Below are 27,375 nucleotides of genomic sequence, written 5' to 3' on the forward strand. Positions count from 1 at the left end.
AACAGTGGATTAAACCATTGTGAGGCAAAGGGTCGCACTCTATAGACAATGAAAGCACTTATGCTGATTTTTGAAATGTAATAATATTATTGAAATTACATAATAGCGCATTAATAATACGCAGTTATGTTTACAGTGATATATTGGGGGGGACAAATCACGACCCCCCCAGGATGGATTTCCGCCTATGCTCATGACAGCCGTTGGCATAACAGTTTTCCGGCCCAGAGCCCGCCGACCTGCCGCGTTTGAACGGCTGTAGATCAGAAACCAGAGGAGCAGAGTTGGGCCACGTTGATCCACCTGGTGTCTCTCCGTCTGTCCCTCAGGCTGAGCGATGGGGGTCAGTACCTGTTCTCCGCCCCGTGTCGGGAGCTGCAGCAGCGCTGGGTGGAGAGACTGCAGGGTGGCGTTGCCCTGGCCTCTGTCCCAGGGGACCCCAGGCCCTTTGTCAGCGTGAACGGGTCCCAATCGCCTACTGTGCCCAGCGGCCTGGAACCACAAGGGTGAGGAGAAACAGAACGCCACGAGGACGTGAATGGCTGGTCTTGTGACAGATGGTTGGGTGTTTTAGTGGGCATGAGGTCTCAGAACAGGGGAAATGTTTAAAATAAAGCAGGTAACGAAGAAGATTTAAAAACGAGCCCTTCTTGAGAATCGTTTCTACCCCTGAGCTGGCAGCATGAGTAATAGCAGGGGGATTTCACAACCCTACCTGTACGTTTGCTGAACTCAGCTCTGGACTTGCCAAACCAGTTTTTTTCCATATTTATTGCACCTCACACACAGACGCTGTTGTTTGGCCTGTTTGCACTTGTTTCCTGTTGAGTGACACTTTCTCACAAAGAAAACCGACCTGTTGGATCACTTTCACTCTCTCCGCAGGGCCCCTCTTCCCAGACCTCGCAGCGCAGGAGGGGACCAGGCAGCCAGAGCGCCGGGATCGGGGATGTCCACGGAGAGACAGGGCAGCAGCAAGGACATCCTGCCCAGGTAGCACTGCCTCCTGCCCGGTCCGGGCCAGAACGTGTTCGTTGTCTCCTGCTAATGTCTGTGTGCGTCTCTATGCAGGAGGACCCCCTCCTTCAAACTGCAGCAGGAATCGGAGTCTGCGGACCCTCCTGCTGGGGATGACATCGATTCAGGGTCCGCTGCCACAGTCCCGCCCCCTGACCCCAACATGACCTCTGACGAACACCCCCAGCCTCCAGAAGAGCAGGACATGAGTGAGCCAGGCCCTGAACGCCACGGCCACGTCTTTAACTCTCTGATAAAGAACCTGCAAATGACTGAAGTTTCACCTCCGACCCCTCTCTTTCTCCATTTAATTTATTTATTTGTCTGTGGGCGCTTCTCTCTTCACTGAGTCGCCCTCTTCCCAAACCAGGTCAGAGATTGTTGTTTACAAGCAAAACACATCGAACATCATGGGGAAACCCGCAAACATTTAAGATGATATACACACAAGTCTCTCTGCATTTTAAATCAGTGGACATTTATTTGTTTGCTTTTTGTAAATCGAATTTAACTGTTGGTTTCTAGTTGTTAGTGTTAAGTCATTGTGCTGGCTCCAGGGACCAGCCGAAGCCACCCCAGGGCCTCAACAAGCATCCTTCAAAAGTCCTGTATTAAAATGCCAAAATGGGTTGCATGTTCTAGAATCAGCAAATAAAACTTTAGGCAGCACAATGCTGTGGTCTGACAGGTAGCTCACTCAAAGTCATGCCAAATGGGCTGTTATTGAGGACTGCAGACTTCCCGCACTCCCAGCATGCAACACAGAGAAAGAGAGGGTGATAAAAGCCAGGAGTTGATTTGTTCTTTCCTGGCTTTGTCTGCAGTCGAGGAGAAGGCACCCCAGGACACGGCCCAGGCCCCGGCCCCGGCCCCTGTGGAGTCGCCCCCCCCCCCCAAGCCCCCACACACCTACTACAATGTGCACCGCTACCCCGAGGGGGGGGAGATCAAGGGCCTGATGACCAGAGCGCACAGCAACCCCGGCCTCTCAGGTCTGCATTTCATTCTCTTTCCTAATCCCTGCTTCGTGATTTATATAGCGCCTGCGGTGACTGAATATATTAGATTATTGATTTATTCCCTTTTCAAGCCGAAGCCCAGACCCAGGACTCGAGAACAAACCGCAGGAGCCTCCCCCCAAGCAGGGCCCCCTCCTCCCTCACCGATGTCCCGCTGGCAGAGAACGCCTCCAAGGACAAGCCGAAGAAAGACAGGAACGTCTTCAAGAAGCTCTTCAAGAAGTAATGTGTCCAGGTGGGGGGGGATGAGGACCAACACTGAGAGCAGCTGGACCATAACCAGTCCACTTGACCGCAGCTGGACCGTCCCCAAGGCCGTCAGCGGCTCCCCCCAGCACTCTGACCACCCCCGCCTCGCTTGTGCCTCAATTACTATCCGCAGTGAAAACTAAAACTGTTATTTTAACAAGCACGTGTCTTATGTGTATAACTGGAATATCACATTTATAAATATATTGAGGTATTTTGTACGTGTATTCATGACATTGTTGTGTCCTCTAAGCTTAAACAAATACCAGGGCATTGTGTGAGAGCGAGCGTTTTGTGTCTGCACAGTCGGAGATTTGTGCTTTGATGGACCTGTTTTCAAGCATCTAATTGAATCGAGCCCAATCGTTGTTGTTCGTCTGGGTTGGACTGTTTGTAAATCTATTTTGGATTACGGTTATATTTAGAATCATGCCTCCTGATTTAGTCTTTTACAGCCATCATATTTATTTTGCAAAACCTGAAGCATTACAATAGCAAAGTGACCAGACATTGTATCGCTTTCTTGGACAATATTATTAAGCCACAATGAAAGAAAAAATTGAAGTCGCTTGCTGAGACTATTAACGCTGTAACCTGTATTTTCATTTTTTATTTCATTTGTATATACACATATGGCATGAATCAGATTTAAAAAACAAATAAACCAACTGCAGAAATCAAAAGGTCTCTGAATTGTTTATTGGTGATTTATGACAGGGGAATGACAGGATTTCATCGTATAGGATTTTAATAATCTGCTACATTGCCATACATCTGCTCAGACTGAACATTAATGGATGTTTACATACACTGATAGCAGTACCATCGACTACAATTCAATATTTTTAGGCACGTGATTTGAGTAAACCTTTAAATCATTACATATTTAAAGCAAATCATAATGTGTTGACAAATAGAAATGTATCAAAATCTATTTGAAATAGAAATATTTCCCATTTCACAGTTAGTAAACGATCAAACCCTCCCTAAAACAACAGCTGTTATTTAACATTATTGCCCTCCGAGCCATTTCTAAACGCGCCCTGCTCTGGATTTTAACAGCTGGTTTCACAAACCTTCATTAGCACTACTCTACAAAAACTGTAGCTGAAGACGAGTGCTAATGTGGGTCTGGAGTATGGAATACTAAGGTGTTTTGCACAGTCCTGCTCCACCCTAATGGGTGTCGGCGTCCTCTGCTACGGCTGTGCTCCCCCACGTGCCGCCCTCTTCCGGTCCAGTGCCTCCCGCAGTGCTTCGATAATGGCCTCCCTGTTGTTGGCCACGTTGTAGGCGGCGAGGTCGACGAGCTGGGCAAACTCCGCGGGGCTGTAGCTCATTTTGTAGGTCCTGTAGGGGGAGCCATGGCTGGAGACGTCCACCTCGCCCCCCACGTGCTTCACACCTGTAACGAGGAGGGATGAGTAGGCAGCGCTCGGACCCCCTGACCCCGCCCTGGGCACCGGGAGAAAGAGCACAGGCGGGATAAGCTTACCTGGTGCGTGATACTCCCTGAAGGAGGTGTTGGTGAGAGGGAAGTGAAGCACGATGGGAACTCGGGGGTCATCGTCCTTGAACACGTAGCACTCCTGCAGGGGGCGGCCCTCCAGGCTGCTGAAGTCGATGTGGGGGAAGGGCAGTTTGTGGTCCCGGCAGTACTGCGCCGTCAGCTTGAGGTCCTGCAGGGGACGAGCCCAGAGACAAGAAGGCTGAAGACAAAGACACAGCCAGAGCTGTGCAAAACAGCTGTGTCACTTTGGGACACATCTGGGATTGTGCAGCACTTTTGTGAAGAGGACGGAGTGATTTAATCTCCTGTAAAAGGGGTCTCTGCCTGGCCAATGTCCTCCGTTCAGCCCTACCCTTCCCCTGCACTGTCCAGCCCCACTTAGTCCACCTCAGTTACCTTGAACTGGTCCCCCCAGGTGAAGTTGAAGGACAGGATGACGTTGACGCCCCGGTGTGGCCTCACCAAGGGAGGGAAGCCGGTGTTGATGGCAAATCCCGAGTCCACCAGGTGCAGGCAGGTGTCCGAGGGCGTCAGGTCATTGGGGAAGGCATCAGGGTGCGTCTCTGCCCAACAAAGACAAACGGGTTAGCCGGGCTCAGTACACGGAGTGACAGAGGCACAGGGATGAACTGAGCTTTAAACTCGAAAGCTGGAGTGCGTTCAAATGCCTTAGACAAGCTAAATAAGACCACAACACAGGGAGACGGTCCGGCCCGTTAGCACAGCCCTAGTCGTGATGAGGAATGGACAGACACCACAGGCGAGTCATGATTAAAAGCCCCCCATCCGGTGGTTACCTTTCCAGGCCGTGAAGCCGCTGTTCTCGCTGTAGTCCCAGTGGAGGCTGAACCCCCTTAGGAAGTTGTAGCTCTGGCCGATGATTGGCCGGTCGGTCAGGAAGTCCTTCAGCATCTTGCCCAGGTCGCTGACCGGCGTGATGAAGTAGGTGTCGAGGGCGGAGGGTTCAAAAGGCTCCTTCTCGTCTTGGGGGGGGGGGGGGGGTTAGGGTTTTAACACGCAGACCGTCATCTCATAACAACATGTGTCCTGTGTGTGACTATGTGCAGGGCAGCCCAGTGAGGGGACTGTTTGATGACTGAACACACGGTATCGGTAACAGACTATATGATGAGATAAGAATGTGTTGCAGAAGATGTTTTTACAGATGTACAAAATCAGCAGAGGATCAAATACTTTTTTCCCTCACTGATCATTTCTTTGTCAGTGGGCAAACATACAGTCTATAATTTTAATGGTGGGTGTATTTTAACAGTGAGAGACAGAATAACAACAACAAAATCCAGAAAAACGCATTTCAACAAAGTTATACATTGATTTGCATGTTAATAGGGGATCAAATACTTATTTCCCTCATCAATCAGCAAGATTTCTGGCTCCCAGGTGTCTTTTATACAGGTAACGAGCTGAGATTAGGAGCACTCTCTTAAAGGGACTCTCCTAATCTCAGCTCGTTACCTGTATAAAAGACACCTGTCCACAGAAGCAATCAATCAATCAGATTCCAAACTCTCCACCATGGCCAAGACCAAAGAGCTGTCCAAGGATGTCAGGGACAAGATTGTAGACCTACACAAGGCTGGAATGGGCTACAAGACCATCGCCAAGCAGCTTGGTGAGAAGGTGACAACAGTTGGTGCGATTATTTGCAAATGGAAGAAACACAAAATAACGGTCAGTCTCCCTCGGTCTGGGGCTCCATGCAAGATCTCACCTCGTGGAGTTTCAGTGATCATGAGAACGGTGAGGAATCAGCCCAGAACTACACGGGAGGATCTTGTTAATGATCTCAAGGCAGCTGGGACCATAGTCACCAAGAAAACAATTGGTAACACACTACACCATGAAGGACTGAAATCCTGCAGCGCCCGCAAGGCCCCCCTGTTCAAGAAAGCACATGTACAGGCCCGTCTGAAGTTTGCCAATGAACATCTGAATGATTCAGAGGAGAACTGGGTGAAAGTGTTGTGGTCAGATAAGACCAAAATCGAGCTCTTTGGCATCAACTCAACTTGCCGTGTTTGGAGGAGGAGGAATGACCCCAAGAACACCATCCCCACCGTCAAACATGGAGGTGGAAACATTATGCTTTGGGGGTGTTTTTCTGCTAAGGGGACAGGACAACTGCACCGCATCAAAGGGACGATGGACGGGCCATGTACCGTCAAATCTTGGGTGAGAACCTCCTTCCCTCAGCCAGGGCATTGAAAATGGGTCGTGGATGGGTATTCCAGCATGACAATGACCCAAAACACACAGCTAAGGCAACAAAGGAGTGGCACAGTAAGGTCCTGGAGTGGCCTAGCCAGTCTCCAGACCTTAATCCCATAGAAAATCTGTGGAGGGAGCTGAAGGTTCGAGTTGCCAAACGTCAGCCTTGAAACCTTAATGACTTGGAGAGGATCTGCAAAGAGGAGTGGGACAAAATCCCTCCTGAGATGTTTCTTGTAGTTGGCCACCAGGTTTGCACACATCTGACCTCTGTGATTGCCAACAAGGGTTTTGCCACCAAGTATTAAGTCGAAGGGGTCAAATACTTATTTCAAAAAAGTTATAAATTGATTTGTATGTTAATGAGGGAAATGTGTTTTTCTGGATTTTGTTGTTGTTATTCTGTCTCTCACTGTTAAAATACACCTACCATTAAAATTATAGACTGATCATTTCTTTGTCAGTGGGCAAACGTACAAAATCAGCAGGGGATCAAATACTTTTTTCCCCTCACTGTAGGTAAAAGATAAATACGCCCTCCTAAAAACATTCACATGCAAAGCAGAAGACAAGTGTGCTTCGTGTGGAGCAAAAACAGACGAGAGAGGAGAGACGGATCGATCGGTCAGTAAGCCACGGAGGGGCCAGTCCTGCGGCCCAGGGAGGTGGGTGGCAGCCGGTGTGCGGAGGAGAATTAAAATCAACCAGCAGCACTGACCAGGGCGGCAGTATATTTATCTTCCTGAGAAGCGCCTCCAGCTCTTATAATTAAGTTCTCTCCGTACTCCGCACTCCCACACATTACTTCTGCAGACCTTTATCATCATCTAATGAAATAATGAACTGTGGGGATTCTGTAAACAAACAAAGTACATGCTTTGATGGTTTTCACAGAATAATACACTCACCTAAAGGATTATTAGGAACACCATACTAATACTGTGTTTGACCCCCTTTCGCCTTCAGAACTGCCTTAATTCTACGTGGCATTGATTCAACAAGGTGCTGAAAGCATTCTTTAGAAATGTTGGCCCATATTGATAGGATAGCATCTTGCAGTTGATGGAGATTTGTGGGATGCACATCCAGGGCACGAAGCTCCCGTTCCACCACATCCCAAAGATGCTCTATTGGGTTGAGATCTGGTGACTGTGGGGGCCAGTTTAGTACAGTGAACTCATTGTCATGTTCAAGAAACCAATTTGAAATGATTCGACCTTTGTGACATGGTGCATTATCCTGCTGGAAGTAGCCATCAGAGGATGGGTACATGGTGGTCATAAAGGGATGGACATGGTCACAAACAATGCTCAGGTAGGCCGTGGCATTTCAACGATGCCCAATTGGCACTAAGGGGCCTAAAGTGTGCCAAGAAAACATCCCCCACACCATTACACCACCACCAGCAGCCTGCACAGTGGTAACAAGGCATGATGGATCCATGTTCTCATTCTGTTTACGCCAAATTCGGACTCTACCATCTGAATGTCTCAACAGAAATCGAGACTCATCAGACCAGGCAACATTTTTCCAGTCTTCAACTGTCCAATTTTGGTGAGCTTGTGCAAATTGTAGCCTCTTTTTCCTATTTGTAGTGGAGATGAGTGGTACCCGGTGGGGTCTTCTGCTGTTGTAGCCCATCCGCCTCAAGGTTGTACGTGTTGTGGCTTCACAAATGCTTTGCTGCATACCTCGGTTGTAACGAGTGGTTATTTCAGTCAAAGTTGCTCTTCTATCAGCTTGAATCAGTCGGCCCATTCTCCTCTGACCTCTAGCATCAACAAGGCATTTTCGCCCACAGGACTGCCGCATACTGGATGTTTTTCCCTTTTCACACCATTCTTTGTAAACCCTAGAAATGGTTGTGCGTGAAAATCCCAGTAACTGAGCAGATTGTGAAATACTCAGACCGGCCCGTCTGGCACCAACAACCATGCCACGCTCAAAATTGCTTAAATCACCTTTCTTTCCCATTCAGACATTCAGTTTGGAGTTCAGGAGATTGTCTTGACCAGGACCACACCCCTAAATGCATTGAAGCAACTGCCATGTGATTGGTTGCTTAGATAATTGCATTAATGAGAAATTGAACAGGTGTTCCTAATAATCCTTTAGGTGAGTGTATATATGAACACACACACACAGATACGTTTTTCCATTTGCAAATATCTAAATGAGTGGAAATTATTGAGATGGCCGCTCTGCCAAAGCCACGTACCATTGTTGCGCACGTCTTCTCCCAGCGACTCCAGGTACGAGGGCACAGAGCCAGTCAGGGTGGACCAGGCCTTTGCCAGGTTCACGGAGAAAATGCTGCTCCAGATTCCTGCAGCAAGGAGACGACACAAGGAAGCCACCGTGAACTACAAGAGTTTGTGTGACTGCACATAGCATGACACATTGCCTCCACACACACACTCTCTATCACAGGTCCCTGCAGGAATGAGTAAAAGCATCTAAGCTTTGGATCCCATTCTCTGTAGAAGTTTAGTTACATTTGTATCTTTGTTACAATAGTGATATCATAATGAACATAGTAAGCTTCGCACTCCCACAAATCTGTGTCCAGGCAGGAAATGCTGGTGCACACGTGTATACAGTGCATCCGGAAAGTATTCACAGCGCTTCACTTTTTCCACATTTTGTTATGTTACAGCCTTATTCCAAAATGAATTAAATTCATTATTTTCCTCAAAATTCTACAAACAAACGTCTTTCACGTTGTCATTATGGGGTTTGTTTGAAATCTTTGCAAATGTATTAAAAATAACAAACAACAAAGTATTGAGCAAAGGCTGTGAATACTTATGTACATGTGCTTTTTTGTTTGAAATCTTTGCAAATGTATTAAAAATGAAAAACAAACTTCTTTCACGTTGTCATTATGGGGTTTGTTTGGATTAAAATCATAATTGTCCTCAAAATTCTACATTTTGGAATAAGGCTGTAACATAACAAAATGTGGAAAAAGTGAAGCGCTGTGAACCTACAGTGCATCTGGAAAGTGTTCACAGATGTACACTCTCTCTCTCTCACCCAGCAGGAAGGAGAGCCGTGTCTCGGGTTTCTTCCTGATCAGGTGGCCCATGTAGAACTCGCTCCCAAAGTCCCGGGTGTGGATGAACGCCCCATACTTGGGGAAGCCAACCTCGTGGGGGGTGAACTCGCACCACTCTGTGGAGGGGTCATGTGACAGCGTTAATCATGTGGTCGATGGTCACATAAAACCTGTTAAAGAACCCATAGCTGACATGCAACCAATAACACACTGTAGCGCAAGAAAACACTGGAACAATCTCATTTGAACTGCAAAGGGATGATGCCATGGCTATTACCTATGGAGCGCCATTTGTGCCAAAAGTGTTCGTCTGTCAATTTGGTAGTTCATTGGCAATAAAGTAGTAAATTCATCTAGGAATCTCAAGTAATTTATTCATTTGTTTGATTTGTGTGTCAATTAATTACATAGTTGATCAATGTAATTACGGATTAATGTGGATGATCATTAATCATTAATGCAAACAGACAAACTTCCTAAGAAACCAAAGAACTTCCAGCTGAACAGACCAACTGTCAATCATGCTCTGTGCCAAACCCACTTCAGTCCTTCTAGCCAATAGGAGCAGACTCGCCTATTTTAACCAATAAAACTCCAGGCTCACATAAATTGCAACATTATTGGCTGAAGCCATTTTATTAGAAAGGGCGTTTCTTGTGTCTCTGTGTAACCATATGGAAATTAACATCATCATTAACACAGGCTCGTTTATGAGAAGATGAATTGTTAGAATAGGCACGGCTTAACCACAGCTTTCCATAGAGTAAAATAAGTGTTTAATCACTATATATTGTACATGCAGCGTAACACTTTAAAACTTGTGTTATTTTGTTTTTCTTTCTTAGTAAAATATAGAACATTTGTCACTTATTTCAACAGTATAAAGCCTTTTTTTAAACTGGTGGGTGTTGTTCCATGTGTCTGTACTAAACACTTACCTAAAGCATTTATTATCGAGTGAATATAATTATTTGACTGGTTACAGTGACCTGTCTCTTCTCTGAACATCACTTTATGTTCAGATGACCTACAGATTATAAAAGTTGAATTCTGTGAACGGCTATAACTTCACAGAGGATCGAACAGTGGGGGTTACAGTTGCCCCAAAATGTGTCTCAGCCCCCCCAGCACAAAGGTCAAACATTGTATTTTATGATAGTATTATTATGGACAGTGCACTGTGTGGTGTTGACCCAAACATTTGTATATTTGAATGATAACGGGGAATCGGCAGGACTCACTGACAGCTGAATACTTACTGCTCGTAATACAATTACCTTTAGCATAATCTATATGACACATGCCAAGGTGGAAGTTCTTGGTGTTTTTGTATTATTTGTTAATTCGTTTGGTTAAGAGGCGATGGTTTTGGCATTTTAACAGACTGTCAAATTGTATATATTTTGATTAGGTTTAATTGTATTTAAATAGATACATGTTCGAGTGGCAAGGCAACGTGTTTAGTGTTGTTTAAACAATACATACTAAAGCCAAATAGTCTATTTTATTAAATATGTGCACAAAAATAATGTACATTATCTGACTGAAAGTAATTACTGATCGCAAATCACTGCAATATTAGCTAAAGTTTAAAACCCAAATCTTTCTGTATGAAAAAAAGTAAAGGCTGTAATAAGAATCGTTTAGGGTTCCTGGGGTTGATAATGTGGAGGAACCCTTAAAGGTTTTAATTAGAACCCGTTACCAAGGTTCCTTGCAAACAAGGATCCTTAAAGAAACTTAAACGTATCTTACATCACCCACGATCATAATGAAAATAAACTCACGAAGAACCCTGAAGGTTCTAAATACCGATGAAGAGCTTTCAACTTTTAGAGTGTAGTGTGTAGAGTAAATAAATAAATGCATTTGTGAGCCAAAAAGTTGTAAAGTGAAGCCCCCCCAATATAATGTCAAGCCCACCTCAGCCCCCACGATCAAGGATCCAGTCTGTTTTGAAATAAATATAATCCATTGATGCTTGTCCTTCTGTCTCACAGAGTAAAGACTGCAAGTGCGATTTTAAAGCCTGATGCATTTCTCATCAGCGATTTGGATTCATAGCGCGGATTTTCTAATGAGGGGAAAAATGCAGATCGAGGTGAGAGAGAGAAACTCCCTTTCTAATAAACTGCACCATTATTGGCTGAAGCCATTTTATATTAGCCTATGTGAGTCTGCTCCTATTGGCTAGAAAGACTGACGGACTGAAGTGGGTTTGAAACAGTGCATGACTGACAGTTGGGTCAGTTTGTTGGTTTGTCTGAAAGTTTGTCTGTTTAATAGCCACATTACTTACATAGCTGATCAATGTAATTATAGATTAATTGACACAAATTGGACAAATTAATGACTTGACAGATTCCTGGATGAATTTAATACTCTATGGCCAAATTGACAAATTTCTTAATTTGCCAAACGGCATGCCAGTTACCTGCAGTGTCGCTGCTTCCCAGGATCCCGTCCTTCATGTTGACAGCAGTGTAGATGGGATAGGGGTTCTGTCCCCCCACTATCGCCTCCTGCTGGTCAGAGAGCATCCTAGGATTCATCTGAATTTGGGGATAAAGAGAAATACACAAAAATTGTATAGCATACACTCTTCATTTTTCAAACCGAACTAGTCTTATTATCTTTGAGTTTGTCCCAAATTAAATTCCTTCCCTCCCTAGCTCAGTGGGGACACAAGGGGGCTGAATACGCTCGGAGGCTGTACCTGCCCGTGGATGTAGTACTCGATGATGAGCCCCCACATGTCGATGACCGACACCAGCTGGCCCATGCGCCTGCGGTTCTGCACCTCCTGGTAGTAGTACTGCAGCTGCCCGGGGGAGAAGGCGCCATGCTGGTTCTTGCAGGTTTCAGCCTGGACTCGCGTAATTGGTCCCTGTAGGTCTCGCTGTGACCAATCGGCGTCCGAGTACAGGTTAGACATGGCCCTGGGACAAAGGAACAGCCTAAACATCAATAAATATGTCTTGTGGCTCCTGTTAGACTCTGTGTGACCGCTGTGGGTCTCTCTCTGTGCAGCTGAGGAATTCTCCCCGCACTGGGATGGGGGCGGAATAGCAGATTTTAGTAAAATTCAGCTTTCAAGACCATAAAATCATGTGCTCTGGTAACGGTCAACAGAAATAAGGTCCAAAGGGAAATACGTGCGGCAAAAAAAACAAGTCTACAAATCCAAAGTGGAAGGCATTGAAAGAATGAACCCTAGAGTTTGTCACAGAAGAGAGAAATCCCAGTGGCGACCCACCATGTGGAGCCCGAGACCCCAGCCATGTACATCACGGTGTCCAGCAGACCCAGAGCCTGCAGAGCCTTCAGACTGCCGTGGAGGGCCGTCATTGCCCGGGTCCCGCCACCCGATCCCACCACGGCCACAACCGGCACCTGAGAAACAAATACCACATAGCAACACGATGAGGCGCTGTGAGGGACATAATTCACCCTGTAGAACATACACCATACCGAGATGCACACAAAAACTACACTAACTACTGTGACTCACACACTACAGTACATAGTAACACGCGCACACACTACGGCACGCAGTGAGACGCGCGCGCGCACACACGACGGCACGCAGTGAGGCGCGCGCATGCACACGGCGGCACGCAGTGAGGCGCACGCATGCACACACTACAGAACGAATACTGAGACACACTCATTATGTACTGAGACGCACACACTATGGCACGAATACAGAGACGCACGCACACACTACAGAACGTATACGGAGACACACACTATGTACCGAGATGTGCGCACTATGCATACTAAGAAGCACGTACACACTGTATTTACTGGAACGCACACACTACAGAACGAATACTGAGACGCATGCACACACTACAGAACGAATACTGAGACACACTCATTATGTACCGAGACACACACACTATGGCACGTATACAGAGACGCACGCACACACTACAGAACAAAGTGAGACGCACGCACACACGACGGCACGCATGCACACACTACAGAACGAATACTGAGACACACTCATTATGTACTGAGACTCACACACTATGGCACGAATACAGAGATGCACGCACACACTACAGAACGTATAGGGAGACACACACTATGTACCAAGATGTGCGCACTATGCATACTAAGAAGCACTTACACACTGTATTAACTGAAACGCACATACGACGGCACGCAGTGAGGCGCGCGCACACACGACGGCACGCAGTGAGGCGCGCGCACACACGACGGCACGCAGTGAGGCGCGCGCACACACGACGGCACGCAGTGAGGCGCGCACACACGACGGCACGCAGTGAGGCGCACGCATGCACACACTACTGAACGAATACTGAGACACACTCATTATGTACTGAGACTCACACACTATGGCACGAATACAGAGATGCACGCACACACTACAGAACGTATAGGGAGACACACACTATGTACCAAGATGTGCCCTCTATGCATATTAAGAAGCACGTACACACTGTATTTACTGAAACGCACACACTACAGAACGAATACTGAGACGCACACACACACTACAGAACGAATACTGAGACGCACTCAATATGTACTGAGACACACACACTATGGCACGCATGCACACACTACAGAACGAATACTGAGACACACTCATTATGTACTGAGACACACACACTATGGCACGAATACAGAGACGCACGCACACACGACGGCACGCAGTGAGGCGCGCGCACACACGACGGCACGCAGTGAGGCGCGCGCACACACGACGGCACGCAGTGAGGCGCGCGCACACACGACGGCACGCAGTGAGGCGCGCGCACACACGACGGCACGCAGTGAGGCGCGCGCATGTACACGGCGGCACGCAGTGAGGCACACGCATGCACACACTACAGAACGAATACTGAGACACACTCATTATGTACTGAGACGCACACACTATGGCACGAATACAGAGACGCACGCACACACTACAGAACGTATACGGAGACACACACTATGTACCGAGATGTGCGCACTATGCATACTAAGAAGCACGTACACACTGTATTTACTGGAACGCACACACTACAGAACGAATACTGAGACGCATGCACACACTACAGAACGAATACTGAGACACACTCATTATGTACCGAGACACACACACTATGGCTCGTATACAGAGACACACGCACACACTACAGAACGAAGTGAGACGCACGCACACACGACGGCACGTATGCACACACTACAGAACGAATACTGAGACACACTCATTATGTACCGAGACACACACACTATGGCTCGTATACAGAGACGCACGCACACACTACAGAACGAAGTGAGACGCACGCACACACGACGGCACGCATGCACACACTACAGAACGAATACTGAGACACACTCATTATGTACCGAGACACACACACTATGGCACGTATACAGAGACGCACGCACACACTACAGAACAAAGTGAGACGCAAGCACACACGACGGCACGCATGCACACACTACAGAACGAATACTGAGACACTCATTATGTACTGAGACGCACACACTATGGCACGAATACAGAGATGCACGCACACACTACAGAACGTACACGGAGACACACACTATGTACCGAGATGTGCGCACTATGCATACTAAGAAGCACTTACACACTGTATTAACTGAAACGCACACACTACAGAACGAATACTGAGGCGCGCGCACACACGACGGCACGCAGTGAGGCACGCGCACACACGACGGCACGCAGTGAGGCGCGCGCACACACGACGGCACGCAGTGAGGCGCGCGCACACACGACGGCACGCAGTGAGGCGCACGCATGCACACACTACAGAACGAATACTGAGACACACTCATTATGTACTGAGACACACACACTATGGCACGCACGCACACACTACAGAACGTATAGGGAGACACACACTATGTACCGAGATGTGCGCTCTATGCATATTAAGAAGCACGTACACACTGTATTTACTGAAACGCACACACTACAGAACGAATACTGAGACGCACTCATTATGTACTGAGACACACACACTATGGCACGCATGCACACACTACAGAACGAATACCAAGACACATTCATTATGTACTGAGACACACACACTATGGCACGCATGCACACACTACAGAACGAATACTGAGACGCACTCATTATGTACTGAGACACACACACTATGGCACGCATGCACACACTACAGAACGAATACCGAGACACACTCATTATGTACTGAGACACACACACTATGGCACGAATACTGAGACACACTCATTATGTACTGAGACGCACACACTATGGCACGAATACAGAGACGCACGCACACACTACAGAACGTATACGGAGACACACACTATGTACCGAGATGTGCGCACTATGCATACTAAGAAGCACGTACACACTGTATTTACTGGAACGCACACACTACAGAACGAATACTGAGACGCATGCACACACTACAGAACGAATACTGAGACACACACACTATGGCTCGTATACAGAGACGCACGCACACACTACAGAACGAAGTGAGACGCATGCACACACTACAGAACGAATACTGAGACACACTCATTATGTACCGAGACACAAACACTATGGCTCGTATACAGAGACGCACGCACACACTACAGAACGAAGTGAGACGCACGCACACACGACGGCACGCATGCACACACTACAGAACGAATACTGAGACACACTCATTATGTACCGAGACACACACACTATGGCACGTATACAGAGACGCACGCACACACTACAGAACAAAGTGAGACGCAAGCACACACGACGGCACGCATGCACACACTACAGAACGAATACTGAGACACTCATTATGTACTGAGACGCACACACTATGGCACGAATACAGAGATGCACGCACACACACTATGTACCGAGATGTGCGCACTATGCATACTAAGAAGCACTTACACACTGTATTAACTGAAACGCACACACTACAGAACGAATACTGAGGCGCGCGCACACACGACGGCACGCAGTGAGGCACGCAGTGAGGCGCGCGCACACACGACGGCACGCAGTGAGGCGCGCGCACACACGACGGCACGCAGTGAGGCGCGCGCACACACGACGGCACGCAGTGAGGCGCGCGCATGCACACACTACTGAATGAATACTGAGACACACTCATTATGTACTGAGACTCACACACTATGGCACGAATACAGAGATGCACGCACACACTACAGAACGTATAGGGAGACACACACTATGTACCGAGATGTGCGCTCTATGCATATTAAGAAGCACGTACACACTGTATTTACTGAAACGCACACACTACAGAACGAATACTGAGACGCACACACACACTACAGAACGAATACTGAGACGCACTCATTATGTACTGAGACACACACACTATGGCACGCATGCACACACTACAGAACGAATACCGAGACACACACACGACGGCACGAATACAGAGACGCACGCACACACGACGGCACGCAGTGAGGCGCGCGCACACACGACGGCACGCAGTGAGGCGCGCGCACACACGACGGCACGCAGTGAGGCGCGCGCACACACGACGGCACGCAGTGAGGCGCGCGCACACACGACGGCACGCAGTGAGGCGCGCGCACACACGACGGCACGCAGTGAGGCACACGCATGCACACACTACAGAACGAATACTGAGACACACTCATTATGTACTGAGACACACACACACTATGGCACTCATGCACACAATACAGAACGAATACTTAGACACTCATTATGTACTGAGACGCACACACTATGGCACGAATACAGAGACGCACGCACACACTACAGAACGTATAGGGAGACACACTATGTACCGAGATGTGCCCTCTATGCATATTAAGAAGCACGTACACACTGTATTTACTGAAACGCGCACACTACAGAACGAATACTGAGACGCGCACACACACACTACAGAACGAATACTGAGACACGCACACTATGGCACGAATACAGAGGCGCGCGCACACACGACGGCACGCAGTGAGGCGCGCGCACACACGACGGCACGCAGTGAGGCGCGCGCACACACGACGGCACGCAGTGAGGCGCACGCATGCACACACTACAGAACGAATACTGAGACACACTCATTATGTACTGAGACACACACACTATGGCACGCATGCACACACTACAGAACGAATACTGAGACACACTCATTATGTACTGAGACACACACACACTATGGCACTCATGCACACAATACAGAACGAATACTTAGACACTCATTATGTACTGAGACGCACACACTATGGCACGAATACAGAGATGCACGCACACACTACAGAACGTACACGGAGACACACACTATGTACCGAGATGTGCGCACTATGCATACTAAGAAGCACTTACACACTGTGTTAACTGAAACGCACACACTACAGAACGAATACTGAGGCGCGCGCACACACGACGGCACGCAGTGAGGCACGCGCACACACGACGGCACGCAGTGAGGCGCGCGCACACACGACGGCACGCAGTGAGGCGCGCGCACACACCACGGCACGCAGTGAGGCGCACGCATGCACACACTACAGAACGAATACTGAGACACACCCATTATGTACTGAGACGCACACACTATGGCACGAATACAGAGACGCACGCACACACTACAGAACGTATAGGGAGACACACTATGTACCAAGATGTGCCCTCTATGCATATTAAGAAGCACGTACACACTGTATTTACTGAAACGCGCACACTACAGAACGAATACTGAGACGCACACACACACTACAGAACGAATACTGAGACACACATTATGTACTGAGACACACACACTATGGCACGCATGCACACACTACAGAACGAATACTGAGACACGCACACTATGGCACGAATACAGAGGCGCGCGCACACACGACGGCACGCAGTGAGGCGCGCGCACACACGACGGCACGCAGTGAGGCGCGCGCACACACGACGGCACGCAGTGAGGCGCGCGCACACACGACGGCACGCAGTGAGGCGCGCGCACACACGACGGCACGCAGTGAGGCGCGCGCACACACGACGGCACGCAGTGAGGCGCGCGCACACACGACGGCACGCAGTGAGGCGCGCGCACACACGACGGCACGCAGTGAGGCGCGCGCACACACGACGGCACGCAGTGAGGCGCGCGCACACACGACGGCACGCAGTGAGGCGCGCGCACACACGACGGCACGCAGTGAGGCGCGCGCACACACGACGGCACGCAGTGAGGCGCGCGCACACACGACGGCACGCAGTGAGGCGCGCGCACACACGACGGCACGCAGTGAGGCGCGCGCACACACGACGGCACGCAGTGAGGCGCGCGCACACACGACGGCACGCAGTGAGGCGCGCGCACACACGACGGCACGCAGTGAGGCGCGCGCACACACGACGGCACGCAGTGAGGCGCGCGCACACACGACGGCACGCAGTGAGGCGCGCGCACACACCACGGCACGCAGTGAGGCGCGCGCACACACCACGGCACGCAGTGAGGCGCGCGCACACACCACGGCACGCAGTGAGGCGCGCGCACACACCACGGCACGCAGTGAGGCGCGCGCACACACCACGGCACGCAGTGAGGCGCGCGCACACACCACGGCACGCAGTGAGGCGCGCGCACACACGACGGCACGCAGTGAGGCGCGCGCATGCACACACTACAGAACGAATACTGAGACACACTCATTATGTACTGACACACACACACTATGGCACTCATGCACACAATACAGAACGAATACTTAGACACTCATTATGTACTGAGACGCACACACTATGGCACGAATACAGAGATGCACGCACACACTACAGAACGTACACGGAGACACACACTATGTACCGAGATGTGCGCACTATGCATACTAAGAAGCACTTACACACTGTATTAACTGAAACGCAAACACTACAGAACGAATACTGAGGCGCGCGCACACACGACGGCACGCAGTGAGGCGCGCGCACACACGACGGCACGCAGTGAGGCGCGCGCACACACGACGGCACGCAGTGAGGCGCGCGCATGCACACACTACTGAACGAATACTGAGACACACCCATTATGTACTGAGACGCACACACTATGGCACGAATACAGAGACGCACGCACACACTACAGAACGTATAGGGAGACACACACTATGTACCAAGATGTGCCCTCTATGCATATTAAGAAGCACGTACACACTGTATTTACTGAAACGCGCACACTACAGAACGAATACTGAGACGCACACACACACTACAGAACGAATACTGAGACACACATTATGTACTGAGACACACACACTATGGCACGCATGCACACACTACAGAACGAATACTGAGACACGCACACTATGGCACGAATACAGAGGCGCGCGCACACACGACGGCACGCAGTGAGGCGCGCGCACACACGACGGCACGCAGTGAGGCGCGCGCACACACGACGGCACGCAGTGAGGCGCGCGCACACACGACGGCACGCAGTGAGGCGCGCGCACACACCACGGCACGCAGTGAGGCGCACGCATGCACACACTACTGAACGAATACTGAGACACACCCATTATGTACTGAGACGCACACACTATGGCACGAATACAGAGACGCACGCACACACTACAGAACGTATAGGGAGACACACACTATGTACCGAGATGTGCGCTCTATGCATATTAAGAAGCACGTACACACTGTATTTACTGAAACGCACACACTACAGAACGAATACTGAGACGCACTCATTATGTACTGAGACACACACACTATGGCACGCATGCACACACTACAGAACGAATACTGAGACGCACTCATTATGTACTGAGACACACACACTATGGCACGAATACAGAGACGCACGCACACACGACGGCACGCAGTGAGGCGCGCGCACACACGACGGCACGCAGTGAGGCGCGCGCACACACGACGGCACGCAGTGAGGCGCGCGCACACACGACGGCACGCAGTGAGGCGCGCGCACACACGACGGCACGCAGTGAGGCGCGCGCACACACGACGGCACGCAGTGAGGCGCGCGCACACACGACGGCACGCAGTGAGGCTCGAGCACACACGACGGCACGCAGTGAGGCGCACGCATGCACACACTACAGAACGAATACTGAGACACTCATTATGTACTGAGACGCACACACTATGGCACGAATACAGAGATGCACGCACACACTACAGAACGTACACGGAGACACACACTATGTACCGAGATGTGCGCACTATGCATACTAAGAAGCACTTACACACTGTATTAACTGAAACGCACACACTACAGAACGAATACTGAGGCGCGCGCACACACGACGGCACGCAGTGAGGCGCGCGCACACACGACGGCACGCAGTGAGGCGCGCGCACACACGACGGCACGCAGTGAGGCGCGCGCATGCACACACTACTGAACGAATACTGAGACACACTCATTATGTACTGAGACGCACACACTATGGCACGAATACAGAGACGCACGCACACACTACAGAACGTATAGGGAGACACACTATGTACCGAGATGTGCGCTCTATGCATATTAAGAAGCACTTACACACTGTATTTACTGAAACGCACACACTACAGAACGAATACTGAGACGCACACACACACTACAGAACGAATACTGAGGCGCGCGCACACACGACGGCACGCAGTGAGGCGCGCGCACACACGACGGCACGCAGTGAGGCGCGCGCACACACGACGGCACGCAGTGAGGCGCGCGCATGCACACACTACAGAACGAATACTGAGACACTCATTATGTACTGAGACTCACACACTATGGCACGAATACAGAGACGCACGCACACACTACAGAACGTATAGGGAGACACACTATGTACCGAGATGTGCGCTCTATGCATATTAAGAAGCACGTACACACTGTATTTACTGAAACGCACACACGACGGCACGCATGCACACACTACAGAACGAATACTGAGACACACTCATTATGTACTGAGACGCACACACTATGGCACGAATACAGAGACGCACGCACACACGACGGCACGCAGTGAGGCGCGCGCACACACGATGGCGCGCAGTGAGGCGCGCGCACACGACGGCGCGCAGTGAGGCGCGCGCACACGACGGCGCGCAGTGAGGCGCGCGCACACACGACGGCGCGCAGTGAGGCGCGCGCACACACGACGGCGCGCAGTGAGGCGCGCGCACACACACGACGGCGCGCAGTGAGGCGCGCGCACACACGACGGCGCGCAGTGAGGCGCGCGCACACACACGACGGCGCGCAGTGAGGCGCGCGCACACACACGACGGCGCGCAGTGAGGCGCGCGCACACACACGACGGCGCGCAGTGAGGCGCGCGCGCACACCACGGCGCGCAGTGAGGCGCGCGCGCACACCACGGCACGCATGTGTGCACAAACACACTATATATACTGAGACGCATGCACACACTACATACTGAGATGCACACTGTACACAAGTCTCAGCCTATACTGAGATGCATACACTACATACTATGTACCACAGGGTGAATCATGTCCCTAACGGCACCTCATAGAATACAGCATGGGGAAGACCCATGGTCGAGTACATGGTATACCACCAAAGGACTATGATCAACTGCAGATTACAGTCCTATCTAGGGTTGCATCAGATACTTATCTTTGGAATTATGCATTGTATTGCCAGGTACATGTGTGTTTACACGTGTGTCCGAGGCCAATTCCTACCTCCTGGGGCTTGGGTGCCTGGCTCAGCTGCAGCGCCCTCTGCAAGGCCGGAGTCACCAGCCGCCGCCTCCTCTCCACGAATTCCTTCTCTTCCTCCGGGATGTCAAAGCTCAGGCGCACGTCGAGTTCCTTCGAGCTGCACATGGAGAGACAGGGACACAAACAAGCCCTGAGCACCGAGTCAGCACTGATCTGATATGCTGGTAATTCATGCTGCTGATTTTAGGTAAGACCGAATAAAGATAACTATTTTAGTCAAATTCAACCCCTACAGTGAACAGAGAGCAATAATTATACAAATGTACAACAATGCTTAAAATCTACCACACAACTATCCGATTCAAGCCAATTGAATAAATCAGATTTTACCTGCAGCCAAGTGGACAAGAGTGTCATTGATCCTCCTTGACTTATTACATTTGATAGATACATCTACAAGCAAAAAGATGTTTTTACAATTACCAATCTGTCGTCTTCAGCTGGAGGTCAACGTCTTCCTAAAGGGAGGAAGAACAGACAGTGAAAGACTGAAAGCTCAGACATCAACGATGGTGAACGGGCAGAGAATATAATTAGTAAGGATCACAATTCCAATCGTGATGATCATTTCTATCCGTCATAGGAGTCAGAGGGAGAAATGCACCACAGAGTGGTCTCAGAGTCTGACCTGGCTGGAGTGGGTGAGAGAGAGGAGCACATTTCAGAAGTGAGTCAGAGTCAGCCGAGCCCTACCTGTCCCACGGGAACCGAGAGCACCACTTCCTGTCCAGCGGGAAGAAACTTCAGTGCTGAAGGTATGACTTCTCCTTCCACTTGTTCTTCTTCTTCTGCTACTTCTGTTTCTTCTTCTTTGTTAATGCTTTCCATTTTTTTTCCTTCATGCTGTTGTCACACCACCGGTTAAAAGAAGAATACAAAATAATAAAATATCAAGGTGATGCAGCGAAGGCAGTTGTAAAGGTTGGAGAGGGACAGCCAGTAGACCAGGGGCCACGGGACAGAGAGCACAGATGCAGGCGGTTCCCGTACCTTGACTGAACGGAGCTTGACCTTCAGCTCGGTTTCCAAGTCCCCGTTGATGTAGAAGGTGAGGGGCTCAGCGGAGGCACCGTCCGGGCCTTTGCCAGGCACGACCTGCTCCTCCTCGTACGCCCCGGTCAGCTTCAGCACCAGGTTTTTGTCTTCTGTGGGAAACATAATGCTGGCTGAGCATTGGCAAACCTGAACGACTGTGTGTCCAGCAGAACACGGGGGGCTGAGAGACCTGCCACGTTAGTCGTAGCCTGCTAACAGTTGGCTGCGATGGCATCTTAAGATCATACCGAGGTAAAATATTTCAGTACAATATTTTTTAAGATGTACCTTTTCTTAATGTATACAGCGGGCCTGTGTTTTTGGTTTCACTCACCATGTTTGGTCTCCTTCTCCTTCACCTTGACCTCCAGTCGGGCAAATGGGCCGGCCTGCAACAACACGTAACTCTCAACATGTCTAAAACATTTTCTGTCAGGGCATCCCGGCCATTTCCTCATCTTTCCCAGGCATGAGAGCTCCTGGTCACGTGTGTGTTGAAACGCACACAGGAGACATTCTTCTGCCTCTTCGGCTGATAACTGGTAATACTCAAAATCGTCAGTCATGTGCATCTCCTTATCTATAACCGCAGTTCAAATTTCACCTTTCGAACACCTGCAAAGCATTCCATTTGTGAACCCGCTGAACATTGAACTAGGATCTTGTTTACAATGTGGGCACAATCAACAGAGAGAGAGAGATCGCTCAGAGGTATCCCTGCTCCTGTGCTCCTACTCTTGCTGTGAATGCGTATTTCTCGGAGGGGCTGCTGTTCAGAGAGACGGGGAATTCATAACACTTACCACCAGGACCCCGTTGGTGATGTACTGTCCAGGAGGATCATTGCTGAGGGGGAGGAAGGAAAAAGAAAAAAAAAAAACAATTACATGCCATGTTGTCTTTCAGAAGAAGGGCCTTGAACACATTCAGAAGGCCTCAGATCTGGGGGTTGTAACTTGAAGGGAAACATCTAAGAATATCTAGGTCTGGACTGGAGATTAGAATTACCAAAGACATGCGATACATTTATATACAAATTGATACACAAAAACACTTTTCTGGACATGACTTTAAAAAAATATATGACCATATATTTGCTTGACCTTAAACCTGGCTTTTCCCCCTCGCTCTCGCTCACCTCTCCTCCATCGCGAACTCCACCCACAGCTCGTCCCGAGTCTGAAACACACAACCCAAGACATGACCTCAACGTGGGGGTGCACAGCCCGAGGCATTGGGGGGGACCGTGAGTTCGGATTCTTCAGGTAATCACGCTTGCATGGGTTAAGACTCGGACATTTCCTTCCAGGGGTTATCCACAATTAGAAGACTGATGGGACGGTCTCTGTCCCCAAAGTCACGCGGAAGGACATGACGCTCAACTCACAAGGACCCATCGAGGCCGTGGTCACTGTGTCCGTTCTGTTTTTGAATAACTCTCCCCTCCCCCCCACCCTGGGAATTAGCGTTCAACTAGCTGAACAGAAAGCAATTTGTTGCAATACAGTATTTGAATTTCAGGTCTGGACAGGGGTTGGGAAAAAGGAGATTACGCCCACAATGAGCGCAATACGGACCTTATTCCCACTCTCAATTAAGCACAATTCATTCATTCGGTAAGTATTCTGTCCCGGTCCTTTCTTTGTATGTCACGTTTAAATAGTTTAAGTGGCAATAATGATTCATTTTCAAAAGCACTCGGCACATGCTGTTATGTAACCGTGCATTTTTGCCCGATGACAAGGGAACACAAACTGCGGCTCCCAAATCTGCCGACGAGTGTTTTCATTTCACGGTTTTCAATAACGATGAAGCTAATTCCATTGATCTCCTTAAAGCATGGAGGCAGCCTCGTCTGTGCCAACTCTTGCCAACGTTTGCTTTCGCGGAGTACAAGGTAATACAGCGGCCGTGTTTTAATCGGTTGTGGTGGTTAAACAAACGTGTGACGCATTGACAGCTCGAAACGGTCACCTGAGGGTCCAACAAGAAGACCTTCCTCTCCGTCTTTCCAGGGGACAGGTTGTCGATGTCAAATAGCACTTTGGAGACCCGGTCATCGCAGGACACTGTGTCTTCGTCGTAAATGTTGAGCTCTAGAATATTCTGGAGGGAAAGGGAGACAGGTGAGAAAGTGTCTGAGAGGGAAAAGGCCCCCCGAGACCAGCCATTCTCAATCACCCTGATATCACACACATGGTTTTTGAGTGGCAAAGACAGAAAGGGTGAAGCATGCAGAGCCCTTCTTGGCTCTGAGGTATGACCACACCTCCCTGTTCTTGTCGGGGTCCTAGGACTCTGTAGAACATCCACAACCCTGAGAAGAATGCCCTCTCTTCATTCAGGTCTGTATGTTGTAAAGACACACACACAGCGATCTCTGGCATAGCAGGGACTCCAATTCACCTTCACACGGCTGTGGATCCGGTAGTGGAAGGTCTCGTTCCACACGGGCGAGCTGGAGTCGTTCACCGTCTTGGTGCGGTGGGTCTTGGCCGAGGCGGTGGGGAGTCGGAGGGTGACGTAGCAATCCGACTGGGACACTGAACGAAAAACACAGCACCGGTGAGTCGGGACCCCCCGGCCGAGGGAGAGGAGATCGCAGTAATTCTCCCACAATTCGGGAAAGAACAAACCGTGTGATATCATTTACATCAGCAGCCTCACTGAAACAAAGGCCATTTTCTCAACACAAAGCTTGATGCTGAAGCGAAATATACAGCTTTATCATTACATATAAAATAGATCAATCACTGCGCTATATATATATATATATATATATATATATATATATATATATATATATATATATATATATATATATATATAAAAAACTCACAGATGTCACTCTTGGCAATGTTCTTGGCATGGAGCACTTTCACAGACAGATTCCAGTAGGGATCCACTTCTTTCTAAAGGTGAGAACAAGATAAAAAACACTTTTGTTGTAAGGGCATTGTTAACGAGCACAGTCCGTGTAGCAGAACTTCAAAGGAACGGGTTTAAGAATGTTCTCAACAGATTAAAGGAACTGTGAACAAGCTGATGGGAAGTGTAGAGTATGTTTCCTCTTGTTACACACCTGGCAGCCTTTTCTACTGGGGTTAGTAATGATTAACCATCAATGGCATGTTGCAACACGAGGAGGCCAGTCCAGTTTTCAGGTGCAGGCTGCTACTCCAAGTCAGTGTAATAAATAAACCAATCGCAGGAATCTGTCCGGGCATAACATTTTTTTTTTCTTGGTGTGCGTCATATGATAAGGGTAGCCCTGTGGCGCAATAACTGTGTGGGTCGTTTTCTGGGCTTTCATGTGTCGTAGCTTTGGTTACGTTAATGATTGTGTCAATTTTGCTAAAACAATTATTTTTTGGTGTAAAATGTGTAATATATTATAAATGGTTCTGCAAAAGCACAATAAAACTTTCTGGTCACACACCTACAACTGAAATCCCAACACGTGTGGGGGAATTAGGTCTATATTACAAACGTAAAACTTGTTAAAAGATAATACTCAAAGAAAACATTGTTTCTCGTCATGCTTTCATAATGCGTGCAATGGAGGGTGACAATGATCTAAAACTTCAGGCACAGACAGAAAGCTTTCCCACACCAACCTGCTCTCCCCACCTCCCCCCCCCCCGATGTACGACTGACGCAGAGTGCCCCATCCACGTCTCCCCACAGGAGCACACGGGGCCCCTGACGCTGCATCGATACCCTTCGGCACTGGACAGCGTGGCAGTGGGCAGACAGGAGGGTCCCTGTGAGTTCGGGTTAAATGGGTCATTGATTGATGCTCATATTGTAAACGGCACTCAGGGTCTGTTAAGTGCAATTGAGCAACATTACCATTATCTTACTGTTCTGCTCGGTGACAGTGTAATCTGCCCCCCAGTTGAGGTGTCACAACACCTAATCCACAGTGATGATTAGGAACTCTCACATTCTGTGCAGCACGAAGGACTTTGTTAATGACTTGCTTAATATAGGCTTAACGGGCCCTTTTCTGGTCGCCCTGAAGATCTTATCACCATTGCATCATGAGAAGGGCCTCCGAGATCTTCATATGAACTCCACAGGCTACAATCTCTCTGAGGTTAAGATGGTTACAGACACTGTGAGGAGGGACTGAGACAGGAAGGACAGGCAGGAAGGACAGGTTGTCTCTGCTGAGGTGAGGTTCAGAAAAGACAGCCAAGCAGCAGGACAGTATCTTTGCGGTGCTGGAGGTGCAGCTCAGTGTGGTATGCGGCGCGCAGGTGGAGGAGGAGCAGGAGGGGGAGGGACACGGCGGGCTGACTCTCACCCAGGCGGCAGGCTGCGGCGCCGCGTCGTGCGGTTTCTCGTCCCGCTTGCGGGCGGCGGCGGCGGCGAACAGCGGCACCACGCGCGCCGGCAGGCTGCGGAGCCCGGCCCGGGTCGCCATGGCAACTGCGCCGTGCGGGGTGTGCGGGAGACGGTGCGTCTGTGCGGGATGCGGCGGCTGCGGGGACCTCCGGGTCCTCCCTCCTCTAGGAAAATGAAGGCG

The 27,375-nt window shown here is 49.4% G+C and overlaps 2 protein-coding genes across 3 annotated transcripts in view; one reads left to right on the plus strand and one right to left on the minus strand.

Annotated features, from left to right (window-relative positions):
- sptbn5 (spectrin, beta, non-erythrocytic 5) overlaps positions 1-2,968 on the plus strand; it is a 56,402-nt gene extending 53,434 nt beyond the window's left edge. Inside the window, exons 68-72 of the mRNA XM_066694700.1 lie at positions 330-506; positions 886-993; positions 1,072-1,226; positions 1,842-2,009; positions 2,108-2,968. Coding sequence (XP_066550797.1) covers positions 330-506; positions 886-993; positions 1,072-1,226; positions 1,842-2,009; positions 2,108-2,262 — 763 coding nt within the window. The 3' untranslated portion in view covers positions 2,263-2,968. The remainder of the gene's footprint in view (positions 1-329; positions 507-885; positions 994-1,071; positions 1,227-1,841; positions 2,010-2,107) is intronic.
- Positions 2,963-27,375, minus strand: LOC136717204 (cytosolic phospholipase A2 zeta). 2 transcript variants are annotated; one of them, XM_066694701.1, is made up of 20 exons: positions 27,154-27,375; positions 25,684-25,756; positions 25,251-25,387; positions 24,819-24,950; positions 23,983-24,023; positions 23,648-23,690; positions 23,179-23,233; positions 22,800-22,954; positions 22,503-22,652; positions 22,233-22,267; positions 21,771-21,906; positions 12,339-12,475; positions 11,799-12,021; positions 11,517-11,634; positions 9,061-9,198; positions 8,243-8,350; positions 4,593-4,778; positions 4,192-4,358; positions 3,781-4,018; positions 2,963-3,690 (listed from the first exon to the last, which is right to left on the minus strand). In XM_066694701.1, exons 1-20 carry the CDS (start codon positions 27,271-27,273, stop codon positions 3,485-3,487), a joined length of 2,598 nt encoding a protein of 865 aa, XP_066550798.1. In that variant the 5' UTR covers positions 27,274-27,375; the 3' UTR covers positions 2,963-3,484. The 2 variants fall into 2 exon arrangements, with proteins under 2 accessions (XP_066550798.1, XP_066550799.1); XM_066694702.1 differs by having other exon boundaries at positions 3,781-3,964; positions 27,154-27,374.

The sequence above is a fragment of the Amia ocellicauda genome, chromosome 21 (genome assembly GCF_036373705.1).
Source record: "Amia ocellicauda isolate fAmiCal2 chromosome 21, fAmiCal2.hap1, whole genome shotgun sequence".
Taxonomy (NCBI): domain Eukaryota; kingdom Metazoa; phylum Chordata; class Actinopteri; order Amiiformes; family Amiidae; genus Amia; species Amia ocellicauda.

What these genes read in the sequence shown, in the direction of transcription:
- LOC136717204 (XM_066694701.1), bottom strand. Translation starts at nt 27,273, where the DNA reads ATGGCGACCCGGGCCGGGCTCCGCAGCCTGCCGGCGCGCGTGGTGCCG. An exon ending in CAGCTGAAGACGACAGATTG is followed by an intron (nt 21,907 to 22,232) that starts GTAATTGTAAAA and finishes CTCCATGTGCAG; the next exon opens with CTCGAAGGAACTCGACGTGC. An exon ending in AGGCACCCAAGCCCCAGGAG is followed by an intron (nt 12,476 to 21,770) that starts GTAGGAATTGGC and finishes TTTGTTTCTCAG; the next exon opens with GTGCCGGTTGTGGCCGTGGT.